General features: G+C 45.4%; 1 protein-coding gene and 2 non-coding genes across 3 annotated transcripts; 2 read left to right on the forward strand and 1 right to left on the reverse strand.

Moving 5' to 3' along the window:
• Nucleotides 1-4,227: 4,227 nt before the first annotated feature.
• TRNAD-GUC (transfer RNA aspartic acid (anticodon GUC)) lies at nt 4,228-4,299 on the forward strand. The gene has a single exon. It is a non-coding gene; the product is annotated as a tRNA-Asp (tRNA).
• Nucleotides 4,300-4,745: 446 nt separating this feature from the next.
• On the forward strand, nt 4,746-4,819 carry TRNAI-AAU (transfer RNA isoleucine (anticodon AAU)). The gene has a single exon. It is a non-coding gene; the product is annotated as a tRNA-Ile (tRNA).
• A 1,041-nt stretch (nt 4,820-5,860) lies between these two features.
• On the reverse strand, nt 5,861-15,957 carry CPOX (coproporphyrinogen oxidase). Its single transcript, XM_065631477.1, has 7 exons — nt 15,486-15,957; nt 15,261-15,404; nt 14,149-14,259; nt 13,442-13,583; nt 10,345-10,563; nt 8,548-8,652; nt 5,861-6,125 (listed from the first exon to the last, which is right to left on the reverse strand). Exons 1-7 carry the CDS (start codon nt 15,928-15,930, stop codon nt 6,038-6,040), a joined length of 1,254 nt encoding a protein of 417 aa, XP_065487549.1. The 5' UTR covers nt 15,931-15,957; the 3' UTR covers nt 5,861-6,037.
• Nucleotides 15,958-24,745: the final 8,788 nt, after the last annotated feature.

Below are 24,745 nucleotides of genomic sequence, written 5' to 3' on the forward strand. Positions count from 1 at the left end.
TTACTGCAAAGGAAATGAAAAAAATCACTCGTGTAGTTGACAAAAAACAACATATAAAACTATAAATTTGTCTGAAAAGACAGACTCACTATAAATTATCATAATTTAAAAAATAAAAATAAAAAACTTTTAGGAGAATATAATACAAAATTATAGTTACAGAAAACCCTAAGACTCCGAAGTACCTGGTAGAAGAGTTCTTGGCTAAATTGAAGTACAAAAATTAGTTACATGGACACGATCACTTATCTGCAAAGTACCATAATTAAGAAAGGAAAAGTAAGAATATATACCTCTCCCTTGGCATCCTTCTCATCTTGAAAGACAGTGAAATTTATTTTGAACTATATTCACACAATATCTATATATTATAAAAGCAATACAAAATGTGCTTCTTGCATTTTTTAAAATAGTTAAACAATTGTTTCATAATTTTGTTGAAAAATTGTATTTGATTGAACAATAAATTAGGAAGAACTTAAAAAAGAAAAAGATCTGGGATAATAATATGGCAGTGTGAAAAGACAGAGGTGAGGCTTTGCAGATTGTCTGCGAAGTGGAAGAGTACCTTTGGAAGATACCTAAACTCATGCTGGCTAAATACAGCGGATCCCATTAAGACAGATACAGAATCAAACTTCCTCAGATCTTCTCAGAGCAGGTCAGGTGACACGGAAGGCAGACCACAAAGCTTGTCAGCTCAACATTCTTCTGATGCCAAAGGTACATCAAATCATTGCACTTTCTCATTAAAAGCATTCACAGGCAAATGCGGCAGCAAAAACAAGACACTTGAATTCAGTCATGTTATTTCTTTATAAACAGCACATAATTTCATATATTCCCTTAGCTTTGTTTTAGATTTGTTTGATCTGTGTGGCAACATGCAGCAAAAACACCTGTATTGCTTGGAAAATTTGAACCTCTTCATGTGGTAAGGGAAAAAAGTAGCAGCGCAGACTATCGGACTAAAGCCAAGAGACCCTCTCCTAACCAAACATGAGGGCTAAAATCTATTTCCACTCTTGAAGTATGGGTAAACATTGAAGTGCATTTTAAAAAGGCCTTGAGTTACTCCTGAAATCCCTAGGCAGTTTGCAAAGGACCTGTTGTCTTGCAGAAAGACACAAGTCTTATTTGTCCCGGTGCTAACATGGAATTTCCTGAACTGAGGTAATAAACTGGTTTCCAGTCTGCTTTTTTTCAATAATAGCTTGTCAGTTCTCAAAAGAATTCTGACTTGTCTGTTCTTTATAATATTCCGTTCTGGAAACTAATGTATCAAGTGTGATTGCCCAAATAACAGCCATTTCTTCTTGTGTGCCAGTAAATGAGGATGAAGATGAGGATGAACACAGATGGATCAAAAGACTGCACAGGCACATCAAACTCAGCAAATAGCAAAGCTTTTAGATTAGGTTTCTGGTTTCATGTGTATATGTCATATAACATTACTGGGAAGCACTGCGTTGCACTTGTGCTTAGACTTGCAATCTTCTGGCTCCCAGCATGCAAATTCCCAGCTGTTCTTTCTTTACTGAGCAATCTCTCCTGCTCTGGAGGAGGTCTTATCCCAGCGGTTCTCAGGTTGTTAATGCTGATACCCCTGTGGTGGGACTCACTTTGGTTGGTGTTCCAGGTAGCTCAGCATGTCTTTTGTGACTGAGCTTTATTTTCAGTGCACAAGCCCTCAATAGTTTTCCAGGCTTCATTCAAAGCTAGCAGAGGTTGGAGAACAAGCCACTGCTTTGCAGATAGAAGTCTGGGGTTAGTCCTGATCCCTAAAAAGTCGACCAACCCTGTCTGTCTCTGTGCTAAAGGAGGGGCAAAGCTACTATTTTGTTTGGTCTTTGATGTACTTCCTCATGTAATTCCTCACAGCTTTTGGGAAAGTCAGGCTAAGTATTTAGGTTTGCATTTAAGGGCATTTGTTAGGACATAATTGTCAGATATCTAAGTATTTCTTAAGCTTATGGATATCATGTTGGTTTGTGTGGAGGTTTTTATGGGTTTTGTTGTTTTTTGTTTTTAAGAGGACAAATGTCAGTGAGGATTCAGACAAGCTTAGAGCATCTGATTAAAATTGCGTGCTGAAAATGTTACTGTTCTTAGTCAACTACCCTTAAAATCCTGAGCAATGGTTTGGCTGTGAGGCAGCAGTGTCCTGTCTGCATGCAGATCAGCTTGTGAGCTGTAACAATTTTCAGCCTAGTGTACTATGGTAAAGAGTGTATGTTTTGCAGGGGAAAATGGAAGCAGATTGTCTCCTGGATATTATTCAACAGTTCAGCCCCTTCTGCAGGTTGAAAGTGGAGCACATTATAAAAATGAATTGAAGGAAGACGTGGCTCAGGGATTTCTGAAGCTGCTCTTGTCTTTGAAAGGTACAGTGGCTTCCCATTTCTTCACATAACTTAATTGTTGAGAAAAAAAGTTTGATGCTGACATACAATTTTTGCTCTCTCTTACCTTTCCTTCACTTCCCTGTTTCTGCAGTGATATTACTGGAACAATGTGCTTTCACTTATTTTTACCATTGTATTTTGTGCTCAAGAACCCCTAGAATAAGCACAAAATTTCAGTGTGATGAATTCAAGTGTTCAAACTTATTTGGCTGTCAGCATCAGGACAAAGGATGTGAAAGTGTAGAATTACACTGTTCTGTGCTTTGAATTTAAGTAGTTCATTATTCTGAAATTACAGCGAGATGAGGTCTACTCACAGGAGCAGAAACATAAAGTAGACTTTACAGCTTCTCTCTTCTCTGACTAGTGTTAATTTTGTTATGACATTTCTTGATCTCAAAATTCTAACAAAATCCTTGTAAAGTGTGTTTGCAAGAGAGCATGAGACAGACTGGAGTTTAAAATCTGTACTCTGCTTATGACAGGTGCTCTTCATCTGGCATCTGGAGCGCCTGTATTGCTTCAGTACTATTTCCCAGAACCTTTTGATCGGCTTCCTGAGGACTAGGGTCTCTTCGATGGACAAAAACCTGCAGTCCTGGGGACCAGTAGTGTTAGTGACCTCGTAATGCTGCTGGGCAGCCACAAAAGGAAAACACAGCCTGTTGAATTTGGAGCACGTCAGGTTTGCTTTTCTTAGGTATGTGGCTTTTTGCAGATTCTTCCAGGTCCACAGCTAACTAAATCATTATTTTATGTGGACTGCCCACAATTATTTTTCTTTTAAGGCCCTGTATCTCACTGATAAATTAGGCTTTTTCAACTTGGAAGCCTTTATTGTCTGTGTTTCTTTCTTTTTAATCCATGTCTGGGTCTTTTTGCTCTTTGTTCCATCAGATGCCTCCTGTCCTCGTCCTTTCTAACTCCAGATTTTCTACGCCAGATCTATGACCGTCTGCTCATACCATGCATTTGTCAGTCTTCTAGTGCAGCTTTGCAACCTTTTTTGGTGGAATGTCTGTGTTAAATGTTGCCTGGTTTTGAGGAACCTCTGGCATTATCATGACACATTTGTATGCTTTCTCTGTGCAGCTGTTACCTATTTTTCGCTTCCTTTTTATTCTTTATTTATTTGTCTTTTTATTAACATATTTTATGGTAGGTAGTGTTAGTGGCGAATGAAATGCCAAAGGAGAAGATAACCGAGGAGCTTGACACTCACACTGATGGTTTGTGAAGCAAAGGTCTTGGAATTTGGTGATGTCCTCCTGCTTTACAACTTTTTCACAGGCTCAGAGGTATTTAATTCTTATCTATGATTTGCTTTTTTTTTTTTTTTTTTTTTTTTTTTTTTTTTTTTACATAATGCTTTGATTTTACAAGTGATCTAATTGGCTTTCCAGCTGGGGAAAGGGTTCAGAGTTTCCTCTGGCAGCTGTTGGTTTCACCACAGTAGAAAACAGGGCTCATCATCATACAGCTTTTAGGAAATGAGCCTGTCTGCACTCCGTGCTGCCTTTTCCTTCAGACTGGCTGTTGCCGTTTCAGGGGTTCACACCCCAGCGTGTGCACAGACACCCCAGCGTGTGCACAGACACCCCTGCCCGCACACACACCCTTCCAAAGCTGCTCCGCTGGCTCATGGCCCGGCCTTCCAGCGGCTCCCTGGCCACGTCGGAGCAGCTGGTTTGGCAGAGGGACACCCCGCCGCCCTCGCGTCGCCGTTACCTCGCACTCTATGCAGGCGGAGCGGGGGGTGGTGGGGTGGTGTCCCGTAGGCGACTGTTGGGGCTCGGCGGGGCGAACCCAGTGTATATCTCGCTCCTCGTTAGTATAGTGGTGAGTATCCCCGCCTGTCACGCGGGAGACCGGGGTTCGATTCCCCGACGGGGAGGAGGCGCTGCCTTTTAACATTCGGGAGCGCTCCTGCTCTTCCCCAAATCCCGGAGCCCCGTGAGGGAAGAAGGTGATCGGGAGCTGCTCCGGAGCAGCGGCGTGCGCGTCCCGCGGCGGGGAGACGCTTGGGGTGTGAAAGGGGAGACCGTGGCGGGTTGTTTCGGTGGGGGAGCCGCACGTCTGTCCGAGGCCCTGCCGAGCCGCTCCGGGCCGCCGGAGCGCAAGAAGAATGAAAGTTTTGGAAGTCTCCGTTTTAAAGCAAGTCACGTCACTCCGGTTAATGCCGGTGCCGCTTTGCCAGCGGCCCCTGAAGCGGCCTGCCGCAGTCATCTTTAAAAAGAGCGGGCGCGGCGCCCGCGGGAGCAGCTGCGGGCGGGGGTTTCACCCGCAGCGTGTCCGTGGGAGCGCCTGAGCTTCATGCATGCGGATGCACCGGGCACGAGTGGCCGGTTAGCTCAGTTGGTTAGAGCGTGGTGCTAATAACGCCAAGGTCGCGGGTTCGATCCCCGTACGGGCCATCTAGCTTTTCTTCCCCCCCTGGAGGGGAGAAAATCGCTGGCTCTTCCTGGATGTTCCGATTTTGCTTCTTTTTGAGGAGGAAGTGTAACACGGAAGCGAACACGTAACCGACGGGGAAGCTTGACTTCGGTGAGCGGACGGCAGCAAATGCGAGCCGGCCCGGCCGGGCGCCTCTCACCTCGGACACGCACCGAGACAGCGGCCACCGGCGCGCCGGACGCTCGCCAGGGGTGACGTCACATTACGTCCTGGCAGAAAGCCCGCCACATCACTCCTCGGTAGTGTAGTAGTGAGTATCCCCGCCTGTTACGGTGGAGACAAGGGTTCGATTCCCGGAAGGGGACGAGGCGCTGCCTTTTCTTTAGGCGGCTGGGGGAGAACGGGACAGGACGAGACCACCTTTCCCCGTGGGGGGTCCTCGACGAGGTTCGTGCCGGGGGGGAAACATGGATAGTCAGCTCGGGGCTGGGAGCAGGGTGAAGTGCAATTTGGAGGACCTCAGGGCAACACCAAACAGCTTCCTGATCTGCCCCCCGATCTTCCTGGCAGAGGAGCTGGCCCCAAACAGGTGGCTGTCTTGATCACAGCTGAGATGTGCAGGGCTGAAAGATTTTCTCCTCAAAATGGACAGCCAGTCTTCCGCTCTCATCAGGTGAGATTGGGACCCTAACCCAGAATCTCACAGCACATTTTAAACCACTTTCCTCCCTTGTCGAGTTAATTTATATAGCCTCAAAAACCACATAGTTAAGTACCACCTTTCTCACAGCTTCCTGAAAGCAGACTTCAAGGTTTAAAACCATATCGAATATTCCCTTTATTCTTTCAAAAAAAAAATCTAAAACATCCCAACATATTCTAGGAGTAGGCACACATAATGCTTTCATTCCATGGGGAGAACACAGTAGTTTACCATTTTGCAGTCGAACAAATCAGCTGAGGAAGTTCTTAAGCATGCACAGTAGTCCTGTGAGGGTATCACCAGTCCTTCACAAGCCAATATCAACAAGGAGTGACAACATTAACTGATCAATCTTAAATAGAGAATTCACATATTTGCAATTTATAACAATTATACATCATTATTAAGGCACCAGGTAAGAGTATAAATATACTAAAAATGCCACACAACAGCAGTTTGAAGGAACTGGTTTGCAGGCATTCCTGTTCTTTCATAATGGCTCAGTGTAAGCAGTCCGTCTTGTTCTTGATGCGTGTTAGTGCACCCAGTCTTTGGGATTTCGTAGAACCTCCAGGATTTCTGCTTCTTTCGAGCTCTCCGGAGGAGTATGCATGTACTCCCACCTGCAGGGAGAGGGGAAACTCACTCAGACTGCCCAGCTGGCTGCCACCTCTCCCACACCAGGCTGTGTTTGGACTTGAGTTGTCTTTTCTGAGGATGCAAAGCTACATACACAGTTGATAACTCTTGCGTCAAGTAGACAGATATGGCTACAAATAATTAATTTCAATAAAAACAAACAATGATACTGGAAGAGACAGGAGAAATGCTAGCTTGATCTTCTTCCCAACTTCTGGAAAGACTAGAAAAAAGAAAGAGCAATGCCCCCCACCCCACAATCCATGCAGATTTATTTGCAAAGATCTTTTAGCAGTTTCTTGTGACACAATAGTGTCATGAGGAAGATGAGCCAAAAAAGAACTCAGACAAAAGAGAGAGAGGATACAAGTCCTAAGGGAAATAGCCAGTGTATAGGAACATAGCGGAAGATTTGGCAAGGAGGTTAGTTAAATGTAAATACGCTCAAAGTGACTTGCAGCTGTCTGTAGAAAAAGCACATGCATCACACTAATTGTTTTACTGGCCTTGTGTGCTTGATGAGTAGAACCTCTGTGTTAGATAACATAGGCCTGTGAGAAACTCTAGGCACCTTATCACTATGTCTGAGATTCCTGCTTTGTTGTGAGAAAGAGCAGGAGGCTGCGCCTGCCTGAAGCCTTGAAATACAGGCGAGCTCAGCAGGCCCAGTGATCTACCAGCAGGGCTGAACTCACCAGCGCCTGCGTCCCCGCTTGTGTCACCTCTGCCTGGGAGCTCAGGTGTGACTTCGGAGATCCCCCAGTAGAGAGGTAACTAAAAGAAAAATTGCTCTTTGCAATGCATTCGTGGCCTCTGGCTCTTCTTGCGATGTGCCTGCGTATGGGTACACAGCCAGCTTCAAATTTTATCATTTGATCCTGACACAATATTTCCAGCCACCCAGGGCAAATTTTTCAAGAACCTGGACTGGAAGCACTGTAAGTCCTTGTTAAATCTTGGTTTTAAAAACAAAGTTGATGAGAGACTACTTGTTACTAGAAAGGCAACTAAGAGGCATGACAGAAGAAGAGAAGTGTCAGCAATCACAAAGGGATGGGTACAACCTTTTTCCATTTTTTTTTCCCAGGAAGGACCTATTAATGCTGTTAAGAGAGCTATTTATGTTGATGAAAACAAGCAAAACCAGATCATCCCAGCAATGAAATAAAAAGGTAGGACTGTGCTACACCACCAGGTGTGGCATACATCTGGTGTTGAGAGTAGGATAAAGCTCTATGGTATGACCAGGACTGCCTTCACGGTAAAGGGCTAGTACGCAAAGATCAGTTATCCTAGTGGAGGGAGATCACTAATGGAGTCTTAAGAAATTCATGATTGGGCCTGTGCTACTCAGCATATCTAAAAGCAACCTAAAAAGGGGCATAAGCAGTAAATGGCAGTGATATTGCAAGATTAAGCAAGACCAGTTAAAACCTAAAAAGGCAGTTGAAAACTGTTAATATATCGTGCCAAGCAACTGAGCAAAAAAATAGTAGGGGAAATTCACTGTTGATTGATCTAAAGTGATGCACACAGAAAAAGGTTACATACATGCTGAGAGGCTGAGTTAACTTTTATTGTCCAGAAAAGACCTTGGCATCATAACAATTCTGTGAAAAAGCCAGCTCAGTGCTTAGCAGCAGCCAAAACCAGCAAACAGCGTATTAGGATTATGGAAGGAATAATGAACTTAAACATAATTATGAATCAGCAGCACACCTGCGTCTTGGATACACATACACATTAATAGCTTATGTTGTCTGTTCCTTATCCCCAGTTCAAAAAGGGAATAGAAAACTTAAGCCTAGAGAAAAGTGGCAAATGTTATCAAAGGTATGGAACAGCTACTGCACAAAGATTAAAAATAATCAGCCTGGAAAATAATGAAAAAAACAGAAGTGTGTAAAATAAGGACTATTATGGAGAAAATGAACAGGAAGAAAGTCTGGTTACTCACTGAAAAAAAATCACATGAAGTCATTAGGTGCAAGTAGAAAACAAAACCGCACTTTTTCACACAACAAACAGTTAAACTGTGGAACTTCCTTACCACAGGCTTGTCAGGACTGCCATAAGCTCGCATGGTTTCAAAGAGCTACTAAACAAAAACCCATGGGGCAAGAAGGGGAAATCTATCAGGAGGAACTAAGCACAAAAAATACCTTTTTTTTTTTTCTTGTCAGAAAATATCTAGGCTATGTTCTAGATATTTTCATCATTACGGGCAACTGTGTGAGTGTAGCAAACCAGAGAAGTATCTGCATGTATTTGGCCACTTCTTGTATCAAGCATGAACTAACCACTGTTAAAGAGACTGGACACCAGGACAGAGCTTTGATTTAATCCTATGAAGTATTTTAATAAGTATAGTGCCTACCTCCCAACTCCACATATCTGTGCCCTTACCTTGCAGTCAGTGGCAGAGACATGAGAATACTTTCAATTCTTGACCCTGGTGTCAGAAGGCCAAACTTTGTACCTCTGTCATAAACCAAGTTGAACTCCACATACCTATGGAGAGACGCAACAAAAAAACAAGTTTGTTATCAGAAGTTGCTTGCGCTTTCTTCAACCAGCAGACATGAAACAAAATCAGCCTGTCTTTCTGATGTGCTGGGTGTCAGAATGAACCCTGGTTTGGAGCCAACTGTTCTCTAGCATTGTTTGCACAGGAATGTAAGTGGGACCTTGTCACTCCACAATGCATAAAAAGTAACAGAGGAGAGCATACCAACTATTCAAGGAGAGCATTCTGCATGGTGCTATACTAGCTTATTTCTCCTAGTCCTCAAGGCTGCTGGCAAGCTCAACACCAAGTTTGGCTTGGTTATGCTAGTACTCCTTTTTGTGGTGGTGTCGGACATAAGAGGAGCCTTAAAGGAACTGGAAATGACCACAGGAAAATCTCTGCTGTGCAGTCCTCCATGCTGAAAGACACATAAGCAGCAAGGTCAAAACAAGATTTTCTCTTTCTCAGAAAGCATTGAAAAGCAGCAGAAGTCAACAGCTTCAGAGTGATGGCTTGGACTTGTAATGCCAGAATAGACAGTTTTCTGCCTCCAGCATAGGAACAGAGCAGTGACAATTCAGCAGGGGTTATCTTAGTAACCAGTACTGAGGTATTAGTACTTATCTGTTTGCAGAAGTGGAGAGCTTAGCCTAGCCCAGTAACCTGCAAACAGATCCAGGGAAATAAGTGGACCTCATGACCAGGCCAGGCTGCAACCAAAAGAAGCTATTCCCCTGTGCAACTTTAGGAGGATTCTGAAAGGCCAACTCTCCTAGGAATAGCCTCACCAAATTAAGCATATGTGCTTATTTGAATAATTGCTACAGGCCAGTGATCTAAACTTGAATGCTTATGCCTTCTCTATGTCACTATCAGAGAGATTTCTCTGCAAAAGAGGCAGAAACTAAAGACTTCTGCACAAAGCACATGTATTCTCACTTCTCCATACGCTTACACAATCACAGGACATAGATAAAGGAGTACAACTGTATCTACCAATGTACTTAAGCTTTTGCAGCATTAACAGTTCTTCATATTAATAAGCATCCTCAAAAGTCTTTTAAGTTACAGTGACTTTGGACCATGCCAGAAAAACAAAACCCCTCTGTATCTTTATTCCTTCGCAAAGAGTTCACTGTGTCCTCATTTCGGTATCAAGATCAGATAAAATAAATATATATTTAAGAAGTCGAAAGTACTCTTGGGTACAGTTATTCCACGACTTTCTGGGTTTTAGCTTCACTACTAGATAGGAAGCATGACTCTCTCACCCTTATGCTCCCCATGTCATGGCGCAGTCCTGTATCACTGGGCTGCAGGAGAGGGTGGGATTCAGGACACCACGCACCCCTTTTCCTGTTACAAAGCAGCAGCTTTTCTTGGCTTTTGAAGGATTTGCAGAGAAACTGTGGCATTTTGTATGGGTTGCTCGTGCTGCGTCATGAGAGAGTGGCAGATACAGATGAGGGTGTGCTAGTACCTTCTATGCACCCTCCCCAACAATCCAGTATTTGGTTTCAAAACCACTTCTTTACACAAAAATGTTGAAATTCCCTGGCAAGCTGTAGAGCACTTACGCAAACTTACCCACACTGCAACAGGACACAAACCCTGCAGCCATGAAGAACTAGCTCATTTTTTTCTCACCAGCATAATCCACCTCCTGTGTATTCTTTTGCTTCTTCAGTACTCACCGTCCTCTCCGAAGCTGCTGCCATAGCTTTTCCTCTGGTGTGAAGGAGTCGTGGCAGTGCCTTTTCACAATGGGAATGTAACAAGGCACAACAGCTTTGGCACAACTCTTCACAAACTGGAATACTTCCTCCTTGGAGGGAGAGTCCACATCATCAAAGAATATGCCTCCAATCCCTCTTCGCTCGCCACGGTGCTTGATATAGAAGTAGTCATCGCACCTAGAAGAGGTAGCAAACAAAAAAAAATATGGTTCACAATATTCAAAGAAATGAACAGAACTCCAAACAGCTACATGGCACAACATGGCACTAGTGAAATATTGATGACAAGTGAGTTCCTGCAGTGCCAGCTCATAGAATCATAGAATGTCCCGAGTTGGAAGGGACCCACAAGAATCATCGAGTCCAACTCCTGCACAGGACAACCCCACAGTTCACACCATGTGTCTGAGGGCATTGTCCAGTCTCTTCTTGAACACTGTCAGGCTTGGGGCCATGACACCTCCCTGGGGAGCTTTTTCCAGTGCTCCACCACCCTCTGGGTGAAGAACCTTTTCCTCATGTCCAACCTAAGCCTCCCCTGGCACATCTTCCTGCCATTCCCTCGGGTTCTGTCATTGGTCACCAGAGAGAAGAGATCAGGGCCTGCCCCTCCTCCTCCCCTTGTGAGGAAGCTGGAGCCACCATGAGGTCTCCCCTCAGTCTCCTCCAGGCTGAACAAACCAAGTGACTTTAGCTGCTCCTCATACGGCTTCCTCTCCAAACCCTTCACCAACTTCATGGCCCTCCTCTGGACACTCTCCAGCAGCTTAATTATCTTTTTTATCCTGTGGCGCCCAGAACTGCACCCAGTGCTCCAGGTGAGGCCGCACCAGTGCAGAGCAGAGCAGGACAATCACCTCCCTGCCCAGCTGGCAATGCTGTGCTGGACGCACCCAGGACATGGTTGGCCCTCTTGGCTGCCAGGGACACTGTTGGCTCATGGCTGCCACACTGCTTCACTGACTGCAGAGAGCCAGCACGGTACAGCACCATCTGGAAAGCACTCCAGCCTTCACTTACGGTAAAAGCTCTGATGAAACAGTCTCTGCAAAGCTACATATCACCACACAGCCACTGGACATGTAACACTCAAATACCATGGCAGATGCTTCCATGTGGAGTGATCCAATCCATATTCTCTGCTTACGAGGAGGAGGGACACCTGATTTCAAAACTTTACCCTAAGAGCTCTTTCTAGATTTCATTCCCAGAATTATATATAGATCCCATTTTTTTGTACAGCTTTCAGATTAATTCAAAATAAACCTGGAAGATAATTTCTTGATTCTTTTTGCCATTTGGTGAAATAACTGGTTTTCTGCATCAAAACTAAAGTATATATAAACCAAAGACCAGATAAGAAAGCCACCGTCACTTAAGGAAAAATCAAAATTGAGTCAGCCTTCCTTGGAAAAAGGCTTTTTGATAGTTAAACTTGGAGTCATTCTAGCAGTGGTTTTTCATTACTCACGTGCAAGTTTATGAAGGAGTAAGTGCGGCTTATCCTACAACAGGGAGGCAATTAATCTCTTGCATTTACTGGGAGTGTCTAGGTGTGCAATTACTATAAATTAACTGATTCATTGTATCCACACCTTGTCTTGCTTATAGTTGCTTGCTTGGGCAGCCATGCTCTGCAAGTCTTCACGTGGGAGACAAATGGAAGCGATGTAGTAAGCAGAAACCATCAACAGCAGGGAAACCATGCCTTCCTTTAGGACTCATTTTCCATGTATGTATCCATCCACAGAGCTGCTGTTCTCAAGCAACTAAAGTGGCATGGCCATAGCGAGAAAGATGTGGATATATAACAGATAACCTATACTATTTTTCTATTCACTGGGATGATTTTTTTTTTGGTGTGGTTTTTTGTTTGTTTGTTCATTTTTTATATATATCAGCAAGAAGAGTTAGGAGAAAAGGGTGAGTCAGAAATGCAAAAGAGAACAAGCCTGATGAAAGTATTAAAGCTAGATCAGGAAGACCACATGGTAAACATAACAAGAGTTTTTACATTGGGAAAAGGGGCAACGCTAATTAGCAGAAGCTCAGAGGAGACTCACACTATGCCGACAGTGAGAACCACATGTCCCTACACAGCTGCTGCTTACAGCAAATACTCGTGCTAGGACTGAGAAAACCGCCTTTGTTCATGGGATACAATTAGTCCTCCCCTGAGCTGTCTGCAGACTAAGAACAGGCATCTTTCTCTCTAACCCCCTCTGACGCTGCGAACAACTTGACCATTGACACTCTGAACTACCATGCAAAAATTCCTCAGAGAGCACGACTGTAGTCTTAAGGTTACAAGATGTGCTTCTCTAAGTGGCTCACACCCAAGCTACAACACCCACTTTATCTCCTGTCCTCAGACAAGAGCCAGTAGTTTACAAAAGGGTCACTCCTCCTTCCTGGATACACAGCTTGTAGCAGATAGGATTATCAGACACAGAACAGCAACCACCTGCTCAGCAGTGAAGGATCTCATCACCTGTATCTCTCAGCTCAAGAAGAATATTCAAAGTTTCCATTTTTAGAGAATATGCTGTTGAACTCACAGTGAATGTGTCACTGGAAAAAAGTACAGCTCCATCTATGAAGCTTCTACATTAAGGACAAGCTCCTTCATCTATCTGGCAAAAAAAAAAGGGGGGGATTAAAGGTCAAACTGGAATGGGATTTTCAGAACTGCAGCACTGGTCCCAGAGCTCTGACTAACGTCATGCACATTTACCATGAGTTCACTACAAGAAGAATTAGTGCAAGTCCATGGGGCAAAAGCCTTGTCCTAGTTTAACAGCAGAAGCTAAAAGGAATTTTTAAATTGCCTAGTGAAGTCTGTGGCTTATAAAACCTTGCAGAGTCAGTTTGGTTTTTATTCAGGCTGCGGACTTATGATCCTAGTTGTCAGCCCTCTGATTTGAAAAAAACCTCAGGCCTCTGTAAATAACAGATTGTTTTAGACTACATTTTGTCCCAGTGCACATTTGCCGATTTTCATTAGGGTCTGCTGATACTCTTCAAAAAGAACTAAAGCGCATCTTTCCCCACATACCATTTCTTGTACTTGGGATACAGCTTCAGATCATGCTTGTCACAGGCTTCTTTCAGAGTCTTGTGAAAATGAACAGCATCATCTTCATTCAGGTAAGTTGGAGTGAGGTCAGTCCCACCACCAAACCACCACTGTTTAGTTCCTACAGGAGAGAGGCAAGCAGCAACATTTTTAAAAAAAACTTCCGAACAGAAATATGTTGCTAGTCATTCACCAAGAACTAGTAACTACTTTTATAATACAAAACAAAATCATTATTCAGTGGTGTTCCTAAACACTGACAAGGAAAAATTTGAATTCAAAGTAGTGCAGTGACCAGTGACTTCAGGAAAACATGAAACAAATTTCAAAGCATGGAAAACCATTTGTTCACTATTTTGGACCACTGACTCTGACTACATCCTCCCGGCTTCTGAGGCTATGCTTTCTAAAGCTATGCTTTAACTTCAGTCTGAAACACGCAGTGTATGCTGCAAAACATCAACTGCAAACAGCTTTACTGTACCAGATGCACACATCACACTGACTTTACAAATGGACAAAGGAAGACCCAGAGGTTAAGACATCAAGTGCTACGCAACAGACTCTTGGCATCGCTGGGAACAAGCCTGGACTGGTTCTTAACCTCTTACTCTCACCACACATTCATGCTTCCTTCATGTGGAGTCACACATTTCATACGCACTTCATTGGATTAAAATTCTTACCATCTGCTTCTTCAATTTCAAAGTATCTGTAGTTGAAGTGCATGGTTGGAACATGAGGGTTCTTTGGATGGATAACAGAGCTCACACCCATGGCACAAAAAGGCAGTTTCCCTAGATAAAAAGATGCACAGAAAACCTTCAGTTTTTCAAATAACTTCCTGAGGTTTCAAGCTACTGTTCTGCTACAAGAAAATTTCTCATGTTGGGTCACCATAATTATTGATCAATTTGCAATCTACTTCTCATCCACACACTTCTTTGCACCTGACTAAATGCTTTTTTTGGTATTTGTCCTAAAATGCAACAATATAGAATCATAGAATAGTCTGGGTTGGAAGGAACGTTCAGAGCTCATCTAGTCCAATCCCCCTGCAATGAGCAGCAACATCTTCAACTAGATCAGGTTGCTCAGAGCCCCGTCCAGCCTGACCTTGAATGTCTCCAGCGATGGGGCATCTCCCACCTCTCTGGGCAACCTGTGCCAGCGTTTCACCACCCTCATTGTCAAAAATTTCTTTTTCATGTCTAGCCTGACATAAGCACCCACTAGATGATGATCGCTTAAAACATAAAGCGTTGCTAAGGCTTCCCACCACCCCCAGTCCTCACAATTATCCTTTGCTACACGTATGTGGTTTGAATAGTCACAGAATCACAGAATGCTAGGGATTGGAAGGGACTTTGAAAGATCATCTAGTCCAATCCCGTCTTTGGCCTTCACGTCTCCCGTCTTTGGCCTTCTAGTCTTTGGTCTTCAGGTCTTTTTGGTTCTCTCTGTCCACCCCTTTGGTACATAACTCCTGTGCTGTTTCACTGCTGAGTTACACTGTCATTGAGAAACAACCTGTGGCTACAGTACATTGCTTAAAGCAGCAAGACAGCGGGAGAAGAACACCGATACCTAGATTTTTAGATAGGAAAGTCCACCTGCCAGGCTGCCTGGTTGGAAACCACCACGACACAAATGAAATCTTCCCTTGAGCCTTGATCAGGCCGCCGTTCCTCACCTTCTGCTCGAAGGCCAGATTCCGATGTCAAAGTACGCGCACGGGAATACTCTCGGGTGAACACATCCCGGTCCCCCCCGCCCACCTGCCCGCCGGACCCCTCACCGTCTTTGGCCTTGAGAGACTTCCCCCGGCTTCTCATCTGCCGCGCTGCCTCCTCGGACAGGAGCCCGAACACGACGGACACGTTCACACCCGCCTTCTCGAAGACCTCGCCGTCCTGCAGCACGCAGCTGATGCCGCCTCCGCCTGCCAACACCTGGGTCACCCCGCGCCGGAGCTACCGCCCCCCCGGGGTGCCCGGGGTGACCCCCGCGGCCCCCCCCGTACCTTCCTTCCTCTCCCAGGTGTCGACGGAGAAGGAGGCGCCGGGGTCCAGCGCGGCCAGGGCGCGGCACACCTCGCCCTGCGTCTCCATGATGAGCAGCTCCATGCGGCTCCGCAGCTCCCGCCGCCGCCGCCGCAGCTCCCGCAGCCCGCTCACCGGCGGCGCCATGAACCGCTGCCGCAGCTCTTCTTCCTCCTTCTCATCCTCGTCCTTCTCCTCGGACGCCGCCGTCGCGGCCTGCTGCCGCCGCCACAGCCCCAGCCCCAGCCCGCCCAGCGCCCCCGCCGCCGCCAGCGCCGCCCGCCGACACCCCCGGCCCGCCGACAGCCCCGGCGGCGCGGAGCCCAGCGCTCGCCGGCCCGCCGCGGCGGCCAGGGCCAGAGCCACGGCGGGCGAGCCGCAAGCGGCGCGGGTGGCCCCGCGGAACAGCTGAGCGGCCGCCGCCATGACGGGCAGAAGCGCCGCACTGCCGGCGGGGCGGGCCGCGCCCGGGCCGGGCGGAGCGGGAGCCGCGCCGGGGCGGGGCCGCGCCCGTCCGCGCGGTGTATAAATACGTGTATGTAGGCATAGATGCGCCTGTACAGGACGGGCTGTCCCGGCCGGGTGCCCCGGGGCCCAGTGCCTGCCCCCGCCGCCGGGCTGGCACCGGGCTGCCCGCCCCGTGTGGATGCTGCGGCCGGCAGAGGCAGCGGCGGGAAGGCTCGGGCGTCGCAGCCCGGCCGGTGCGGCCTTGGGAGAAGGGGCTGCTGTCCTTGCGCCCGTAAAACACTTCTGCGCGCTAGTGTCAAATAACCCGGTTTCGTCAATGCAGCTGCTTGAGCCTGCAGAGTCGTGTGAGTAAAAGGCTGGTGCCGGGCCAGACGTGGCTGGAATAGGAGTAAAGGTGTATTTTCTTGAGCTGTCCCGTGAACCAAGTGGAATTGCTCACCTCTGTATGGCATTGCTGGTTTTACACTTGCAGTAACGATTTTTTTAGAATCTGACCGGTTTGTGGTACCGCCAGTTTAGTGCGATGGAAGTATTTCCCGTGGATTTGAGGGGGCACATGCTTATGCCTTCTTTGCTCTTTCTGAAGTTGAAGCACTGTGTGTATTTGTTTGTTTTCCTAATAAAATAAGAATTCAGAGTAATAAGGAGAAGGGTTATGTAGAGCCAGATGTTGAAAGGTACTGCATAGCACCAACTTACAGTTCAGAGTTTGATTTTCTTGGTGCTGATGTTGGCACCAGATCCATTAAACTGATTTTCTGTTTCCTCAACTGCCTCGACATCGGCTGTATCAACAGTGGGACAGTACAACAAAACAGCTAACACAATGACAAAAGGCTTTAGCAAACAAATAAAACAACAATTTTCCTTGAGCAAACACATGACCCTGTAGCCATTGATGATGGTGCTGTGCTGAACCAAACTATGAGAATTTTCTTTCAAATCAAACAGCTGATTTACTATTTTTTTTTAATAAGCGGGTTCTTATTTTCTAATAAGTAATGACGTTTATTAAACCTGTCATTGGCTGAGGGCCTATATGAGCATTATGCTGATTAAAAATAACAGCTACCTCAAAAGCCCAGCCGTGCAAGGTTGATACTTTGGTACGGGACTGTACCTTGGGAACAGTGAGCTTCTGGTATCTTAGGACTGTTTTGCAGCTTGTAGTACCCAAGAGGAGATCAGTTTCAAGGGTGGTTCCGTGGAAGGCAAGATTTGTCCCAAATATGGATCAGGGCTTCATTATCTGTCTCTTTTCATTGTAGGGTAATTTGGAGGAAAGGAGGTCTGTGTAAAGCGGTAACTTTCACTCAAAGGTTTAGTCCATTTCCTCATTTCTGATCTAATTCTGCTCTTTGGCAGCAGAGGATGCTGTGAAGCTGCCAAAGCTCTGCAATTAAGAAGGGAAGGCAACCTCTGAGCTGGACTCTCTTCTGCCATCAGCGGGAGGACAGGATCCCCGATGAGCCAGGAGACCTGAGCCGCTGGTGACAGTAGTGAGGGAAGGAGCGTGTCATTGTTTGCAGGAGAGATCTGTGGCTGAGGGAGAAGGGCACTACCATCTTAGGGGCTGTGGTAAGTCTGCTTAATTTGGCTGCACTAAGCAGCGCTTTCCACAGTTCTTTATCCAGGGTTGGCTGTGATAGCTCAGTTTCTTCTCGAATTGCATCCACTGGATTTACCTAAAGATTTTCATTGTAACCAGTGTGCATTGTGCACTTCCATGCTACTTACTATAGAAAGCTCTGCTCTCTTAGTGAGTTTCTTAGACACTACTATAATGGAAAAAATAAATGCTGAGGCCAAAAGGCATATAAAATGCATTCATGCTGATGACCATTGCATAAATTTTTTTCTGTATTGTGCTGAGTGCAAACTTTCATAACATCTGGTAACTTAGCTGGATGAGACCTCTAGACGTCTCTAGTCCAACACCAGGGGCTCAGTGTTCCCAGGCTGGAGGTGGTTGTGTAGGTTGTCCAGCTGCATTTGGAAAACCCACAGGGAGGACGGTTTGTTATCATGCCCGAGTTCCTGTTCCAGCACTGCACCACTCCCATGAGGAAGAATTTTTTCTTGTATCTAGTGAGACTTGACTTTACTGCAACCACATTTTCAGGTCCATGTCTTGCTGCTGAATCTGAGAAACACAGCTTCTTTACAGACTGGGATTTCTCCAGCTGGATGCTGGAGTATAGTCAGGCTGCACTCTCTAGTGGAGGTGAGGAAGAGTGACAGTGTAAAATCGAGACTTCTGTTTCTGTGCTGAATCCTCACGTTAACTTCTTCTGAGGGCTTCCTCTCTAACAGCAGTTTAAGGTTGAAATGCCAGTCAAATGCCATATACTTTGCAGGTACAATTAGCAGACAAGGCATCAAATATGGCGCCTTGCACTGGAGAGATTTTTTTTTTTTGTAGCCTTGGGTATATATGTGTACAACCAAATTGTGCTTGCCAGTAAAAACAGCATTGTCGAGAGTAGCTCAAGCTTCCTTTAATGTACTTGAACTAGCATGCTTCACCGCATTATTTCAGCTTACTTCTCCGCAGTACTGAGAACAGGAGCATGTACTGATGTGTGTGAGATGCTCAACAACTCAACAGTGATATAAGGCAAGAAAATGACAACTTACATTTTGATCTGCATTTTCAGTGCATTGTGTTAGTATGAAGGGTCGGGGCTTTCAGCTTGTGTGTGTGCTGTTTAATTTCTATGCTCTTCTGTTTCTTTGGAAATAGAAAAGGAAGATGAAAAAAGCACCCAGGGCTTAGATGAAAGCCGAAAGGGAAACCTAGAATTGGTTCTTGTATTTGCTTGAACAAGAATTGAACCTGAAGAAATGTACCTTGTCCTTTTTTAGTGGTTGAGCTGAAATTCCAAGGTCTTGATTTCCCTTTGAAGTCTCCATGTCAATTTTAAAAATCTGACTGAATTTTTTTATGGCAAGATGTCTTTGAATATTGAATCACTTACTGGGTCATCAATTTTCATACCTGTATGTGGTGTGGTAGTCTTGTGGTGGATTTGGTTGTCAATGAGAGTGAAGCTGTTTTTTTTGTTTTCAATGAGAGTTACTTTGTAGCCAAAACCTCAAAACCTCTTCCCATGCAAACCAGTGTGATTCTAGAGAAGGTTGTAGAGCTACAGTGATTTCAAGAAGATTTGAAGAACTAGACTCTTATCTAGATTTTTATGTAAGGTGAACTCCAATTTAAAAAAAAAAATATTGCTAGGTGTTTGTTGGTTTGGGGTTTTTAACCTGTATTTTTAAAAGAGCTCTGAAGCTTCTCTGCTGCAAGTATTTAGGTGCTATCTACCTTGTTGTTCTTTTCTATGAAAATTTATGTACAAATAGAGCATTAACAAAAGAAAAAGAGAGACTGTGTTCTAAGGTAGTGAAGCATGATCAGGTCTGATTCAGACACAGAGGCACAATGTTTCCACTGAGGCTGTTTGATACTTTTGTTTTAAGCACTGAATTAATGCAGTTGCTTCTCAGAAAATTGGAAGAAAAAGATTAGTTGAGAATAGAAAAATTCCCCATCAAGTTGGGATTTCTGTTACTTCTGAAGTTAAAAGAGCCAATCTCATCCAGTTTACTGTATCACACAAGGCCTTGATTGTGACTTCAGAGTGATGCTGAGGGCTTGCAAAGTTGGGCAAGTACTCTTAACAAAGGTTGGCTTAAAGTTTTTTGCATGACAGTATAAGTTGAATTAAATTAGTATTTCAGTATGGGTCAGAGGGAGAAGAAAGGCTTTGAGGACTGAGCTGAAATTGTAGGTCAAGTGAAGGCTGTAAGAGAAAGATAAAAACCTTTACATCTATATCTGTCTCAATAACTTGACAGGTTCATAGGAATCCCCCTTTTTTCTTTTTCTTTTTTTTTTTTTTTAATGTGGGATTGATTCTCCTGGGTATATGAAGGAGGGAAGGGATAACCATAGAACAAGAAGCTGCTGTCCTGAAATTGCTTCAGGCTATCTCCTGGAAGGTAAGAGAAGTTGTGAAATGCTTTAAGAAAGCCTTTCTTCCTCTAACGCTTGATGACCTTTACGGAGTTAATAAAATAGAAGAGAAAAAGTGAAATGTAGCATTGCCCAAAGAGAGCGAGTCCCCTGGAGAGGTTTGCACTAACAATCGGGCCCCAAAATGTGTTGCATACAACCTGCTCTGCAAATGTGCTAGTACTCCAGCTCAGGTACTATGTACAATCTTTCCTGCAATGGGAGGTCCGTCTGTTGTTTTCCCACTTCCTCTGCACCCTTCCTGCAGCTCTGCCTTCAGATTTGCTATTACATAGAATCATTTTGGCTGGAAGAGACCCTCAGGACCATCGAGTCCAACCATAACCTAACTCTGGCACTAAACCATGTCCCTAAGAACTTCGTCTATACGCCTTTTGATGTAACACAGTCTTCATAAAACATTGGGAATTTTCCAAAACCATAGCTATTGCATATGTGGCTTCATCAAGGCTAAAAAGCCAAAGCATGAGCTCTCTGTCAGGCTCACAAGGAAAAGGAAAGATCAAGCAGAAGTGATTTGTTGAAGTGGATTCCTTATTTCTTTTATTGTACTGAGGTCCAGGTCAAACACCCTGCTCTCCTGCTCTAGTGTCATAAATATTTTTTTCTTGCAGCCACTGTAGCTGTTTATACAGACCAAATGTAACATTTGCTGTTATGAAAGGCAATCCAGAAGCCAAAATACACACCCTTCCATCTTCCCTGGAATAACTGGTACGTTGTTTATGGTTAAGCTAAAAGACCAGCTGAGTTAGCTCACAGGTCTCTTAAGAGACTTGTGTCTGCAGCTATTTCTGAGAAACAGATGTACACTGTGATAGTGTGGTTGAAACTGCTCTACTGTCTGGGCAGCTCTACAGAGCTCCAGAGATTTACAGTCTTTGAAATGCTCCTGTATAACTACAGAACTGAACTTCGAACTTGTAGATCTAAAATCGTGAGCTTATGCTCCCTTAAGTTCAGTAGTGCCCATCAAGAAGCCTTGATTCTAAGGGTGTGAGAAAGCACTACACATTCTTTACAGTGTAAAATAAGATCTTTCTCACAAGAGAGTTGTTAGACTCTTTCTCTGTGGGTGTGCTAACCTCAGCAAATTGGGTTAAAAGAGCTGCAGTGGTCTTAGTATCTTGTGTGTCCAAACCTTTCCTGGTGTAAGGCATGGTGACAGAATGAAATCTATGTCATTAGGTTCTAGTTGATCTTTAATCGACTGGACTAAATCATATTTACACCAGTAACTTTGTGACTGTTCACATTTGTTTTGTGCAGCTTGCTGTGGTTTTCAAGATTTTAAAATCAGAGAATCTCATAATCTGCACTTCCTGATCAGACTTCTGTAAGGCACATGTAAGTGAACGTCATATAGTATTCAACACTTTTTTTAATGTTTGCAGTTATTAGAAAAGAAATCTTGGGGAAGTAGCAGCTGTATCAGTGCCACCACCCAAGACAGCATTAGCAAGAAGACCAGTGGCAGGGAGGGTTGCGATGCCTGTGTGGAGAATCAACAGAGCTTTAGGGTGGGAAAGTAGTTTCCATGGAAAAAGATGCTCTGCTCACCCTTGCTGACAAGCAAGATGACCAGTGTAAGAATGAGGAGACTGTACACAAGAGGGGTGTTGTGGTCATTTAGAAGCTGGCAGTTTGAGACTCATGATGGTTCCTGACTGTGGCATTTTTAACCTCATGCTGGGGTGCTGATTTGCCATCTGGTGGAAGCGTAGACTTAATGCACCATCTTAATTGAATCCTTACACTGTACTGCAGGGGTAAGGTCAGGAAGGACTTCTATGGAAAAGAAGATAAACTGGTTTCCCTGTGTTGCCTCCAGAAAAATAATAAGGCCTGCTTTTTACATTAATTACTGCCAAGTAAGAGATACTCCTTCCTCTTACTGTTAATTCATAATTTATGACTACAGCTTTTGCAGTGACCATAATTCAATTATTAGATATAACTACTAGGTCTGATTGTCTCCATTGGTTTAAATCTTATACAGCCATTCTTCTCCTGCAGGATGGGTATGAAATGCAGGACAGGGAAGGGCAGAATGAGGTCTGATACCTCAGCACAGAAACCTGGTTAAATTGTAAGGTAATTCATCAGTATTTATTCCATTTTCGAAACAATTACAATTTTCAAGAATCCAAAGGCACTTTTTGATGCAATCAGCACCCCACATGCATGACCCTGTGTGTCAATGAGGGCTGTGCCTTTAAAGTAGCATATGTACAAATAATCTGACTCACAGAATCACAGAATGTTAGGGATTGGAAGGGACCTCAAAAGATCATCTAGTCCAATCCCCCTGCCGGAGCAGGAACACCTAGATGAGGTTACACAGGAAGGCGTCCAGGCGGGTTTTGAATGTCTCCAGAGAAGGAGACTCCACAACCTCCCTGGGCAGCCTGTTCCAGTGCTCCGGCACCCTCACTGAGAAGTTTCCTCTCGTATTTAAGTGGAACCTCTTGTGTTCCAGTTTGTACCCATTGCCCCTTGTCCTATCATTGGTTGTCACCGAGAAGAGCCTGGCTCCATCCTCCTGACACTCTTTACATATTTATAAACATTAATGAGGTCACTCCTCAGTCTCCTCTTCTCCAAGCTAAAGAGACCCAGCTCCCTCAGCCTTTCTTCATAAGGGAGATGCTCCACTCCCTTCATCATCTTTGTGGCTCTGCGCTGGACTCTCTCCAGCAGTTCCCTGTCCTTGTTGAAGTGAGGGGCCCAGACCTGGACACAATATTCCAGATGTGGTCTCACCAGGGCAGAGTAGAGGGGAAGGAGAACCTCTCTCGACCTACTAACCACCTCCCTTCTAATACACCCCAGGATGCCATTGGCCTTCCTGGCCACAAGGGCACAGTGCTGGCTCATGGTCATCCTGCTGTCCACCAGGACCCCCAGGTCCCTTTCCCCTACGCTGCTCTCTAACAGGTCATTCCCCAACTTATACTGGAACCTGGGGTTGTTCCTACCCAGAGGCAAGACTCTACACTTGCCCTTGTTATATTTTATTAAATTTTTCCCTGCCCAACTCTCCAGCCTGTCCAGGTCTCGCTGGATGGCAGCACGGCCTTCTGGCGTGTCAGCCACTCCTCCCAGCTTGGTGTCATCAGCAAACTTGCTGACAGTGCACTCTGTTCCCTCATCTGAATCGTTGATGAATATGTTGAATAGTGCTGGTCCCAGTACTGACCCTTGAGAGACTCCACTAGATACAGGCCTCCAACCAGACTCCGCCCCATTGACCACAACTCTCTGGCTTCTTTCCTTCAACCAGTTCACAATCCACCTCACTACCTGATCATCCAGACCACACTTCCTCAGTTTAGCTGTGAGGATGCTGTGGGAGACAGTGTCAAATACTTTACTGAAGTCAAGGTAGACCACATCCACTGCTTTGCCATCATCTATGCACCTCGTTATGTCCTCATAAAAGGCTATGAGGTTGGTTAAGCACGACTTCCCCTTGGTGAAGCCATGTTGACTGCCCCTAATGACCCTCTTATCCTTGATATGCCTTGAGACGGTGCCGAGGATAAGTTGTTCCATCACCTTTCCAGGGATGGAGGTGAGGCTGACCCGTCTATAGTTACCCAGGTCCTCATTCTTGCCATTTTTGAAGACCGGAGTGACATTTGCTTTCCTCCAGTCCTCAGCCACCTCTCCCGTTTCCCAAGACTTGGCAAAGATGATGGAGAGAGGTCCAGCAATGACTTCAGCCAGCTCCCTCAGCACCCGTGGGTGCATCCCATCTGGACCCATGGATTTACGGATGTCCAGATTGCTTAACTGGTCCCTAACCCAGTCCTCATCAACTGAGGCAAACTCCTCCATTTCCCTGCCTTCCTCTGGGGCCTCAGGGGTACGGGGCTCCTCAGGACAGCCTCCAGCAGAGTAGACAGAGACAAAGAAGGCATTCAGTAATTCTGCCTTCTCTGTATCTTCTGTCACCAGGGCATCCACTCCATTCATCAGTGGGCCTACATTGCCTCTGGTGTTAGCTTTATCCGCCATGTATTTGAAGAAGCTCTTTCTGTTGTCCTTGACCCCTCTTGCCAGGTTTAATTCTAAGGAGGCCTTAGCTTTCCTAGTTGCCTCCCTACATCCTCTGACAACAGCCTTATATTCTTCCCAAGTGACCAGCTCCTCCTTCCATGATTTGTAAACCCTCCTCTTCCACTTGAGCTTACCCAGCAGTTCCCTGTTTAACCACGCAGGTCTCCTGGCTCCCCTCCTTGACTTCCTACGTGTCGGGATGCTCTGAACTTGAGCTTGGTAGAAGCAGTCCCTGAATGTTAACCAACTGTCTTGGGTCCCTTTACCTTCAAGTACCCTTGCCCATGGGATTTCCCCCAGCAATTGTTTGAAAAGGCCAAAGCTGGCCCTGCTGAAGTCCAGGGTTGCAATTCTGCTTGCTATTCTGTTCCCGCCACACGAGATCCTGAACTCCACCATCTCATGGTCACTGCAACCAAGGCAGCCTCAACCTTTACCACTTCAGCCAGACCCTCCTTGTCAGTGAGGATGAGATCCAGCAGCGCTCCTCTCCTAGTTGGCTCCTCCACCATTTGCATCAGAAAGTTGTCATCAATGCACTGGAGGAACCTCCTAGACTGAGGCTGGCTGGCTGAGTAGTCCTTCCAGCAAACATCAGGGAAGTTAAAATCCCCCATAACAACCAGGGCCTGTGACTGTGAGGCCGCTCTCAGCTGCCCGTAGAAGGCCTCATCAACT

This window comes from Caloenas nicobarica, chromosome 1 (assembly GCF_036013445.1).
Source record: "Caloenas nicobarica isolate bCalNic1 chromosome 1, bCalNic1.hap1, whole genome shotgun sequence".
NCBI lineage: Eukaryota > Metazoa > Chordata > Aves > Columbiformes > Columbidae > Caloenas > Caloenas nicobarica.

What these genes read in the sequence shown, in the direction of transcription:
- CPOX (XM_065631477.1), bottom strand. Translation starts at nt 15,930, where the DNA reads ATGGCGGCGGCCGCTCAGCTGTTCCGCGGGGCCACCCGCGCCGCTTGC. An exon ending in CACCTGGGAGAGGAAGGAAG is followed by an intron (nt 15,405 to 15,485) that starts GTACGGGGGGGG and finishes AGGTGTTGGCAG; the next exon opens with GCGGAGGCGGCATCAGCTGC. An exon ending in CAGCAGCTTCGGAGAGGACG is followed by an intron (nt 8,653 to 10,344) that starts GTGAGTACTGAA and finishes GTCTCTCCATAG; the next exon opens with GTATGTGGAGTTCAACTTGG.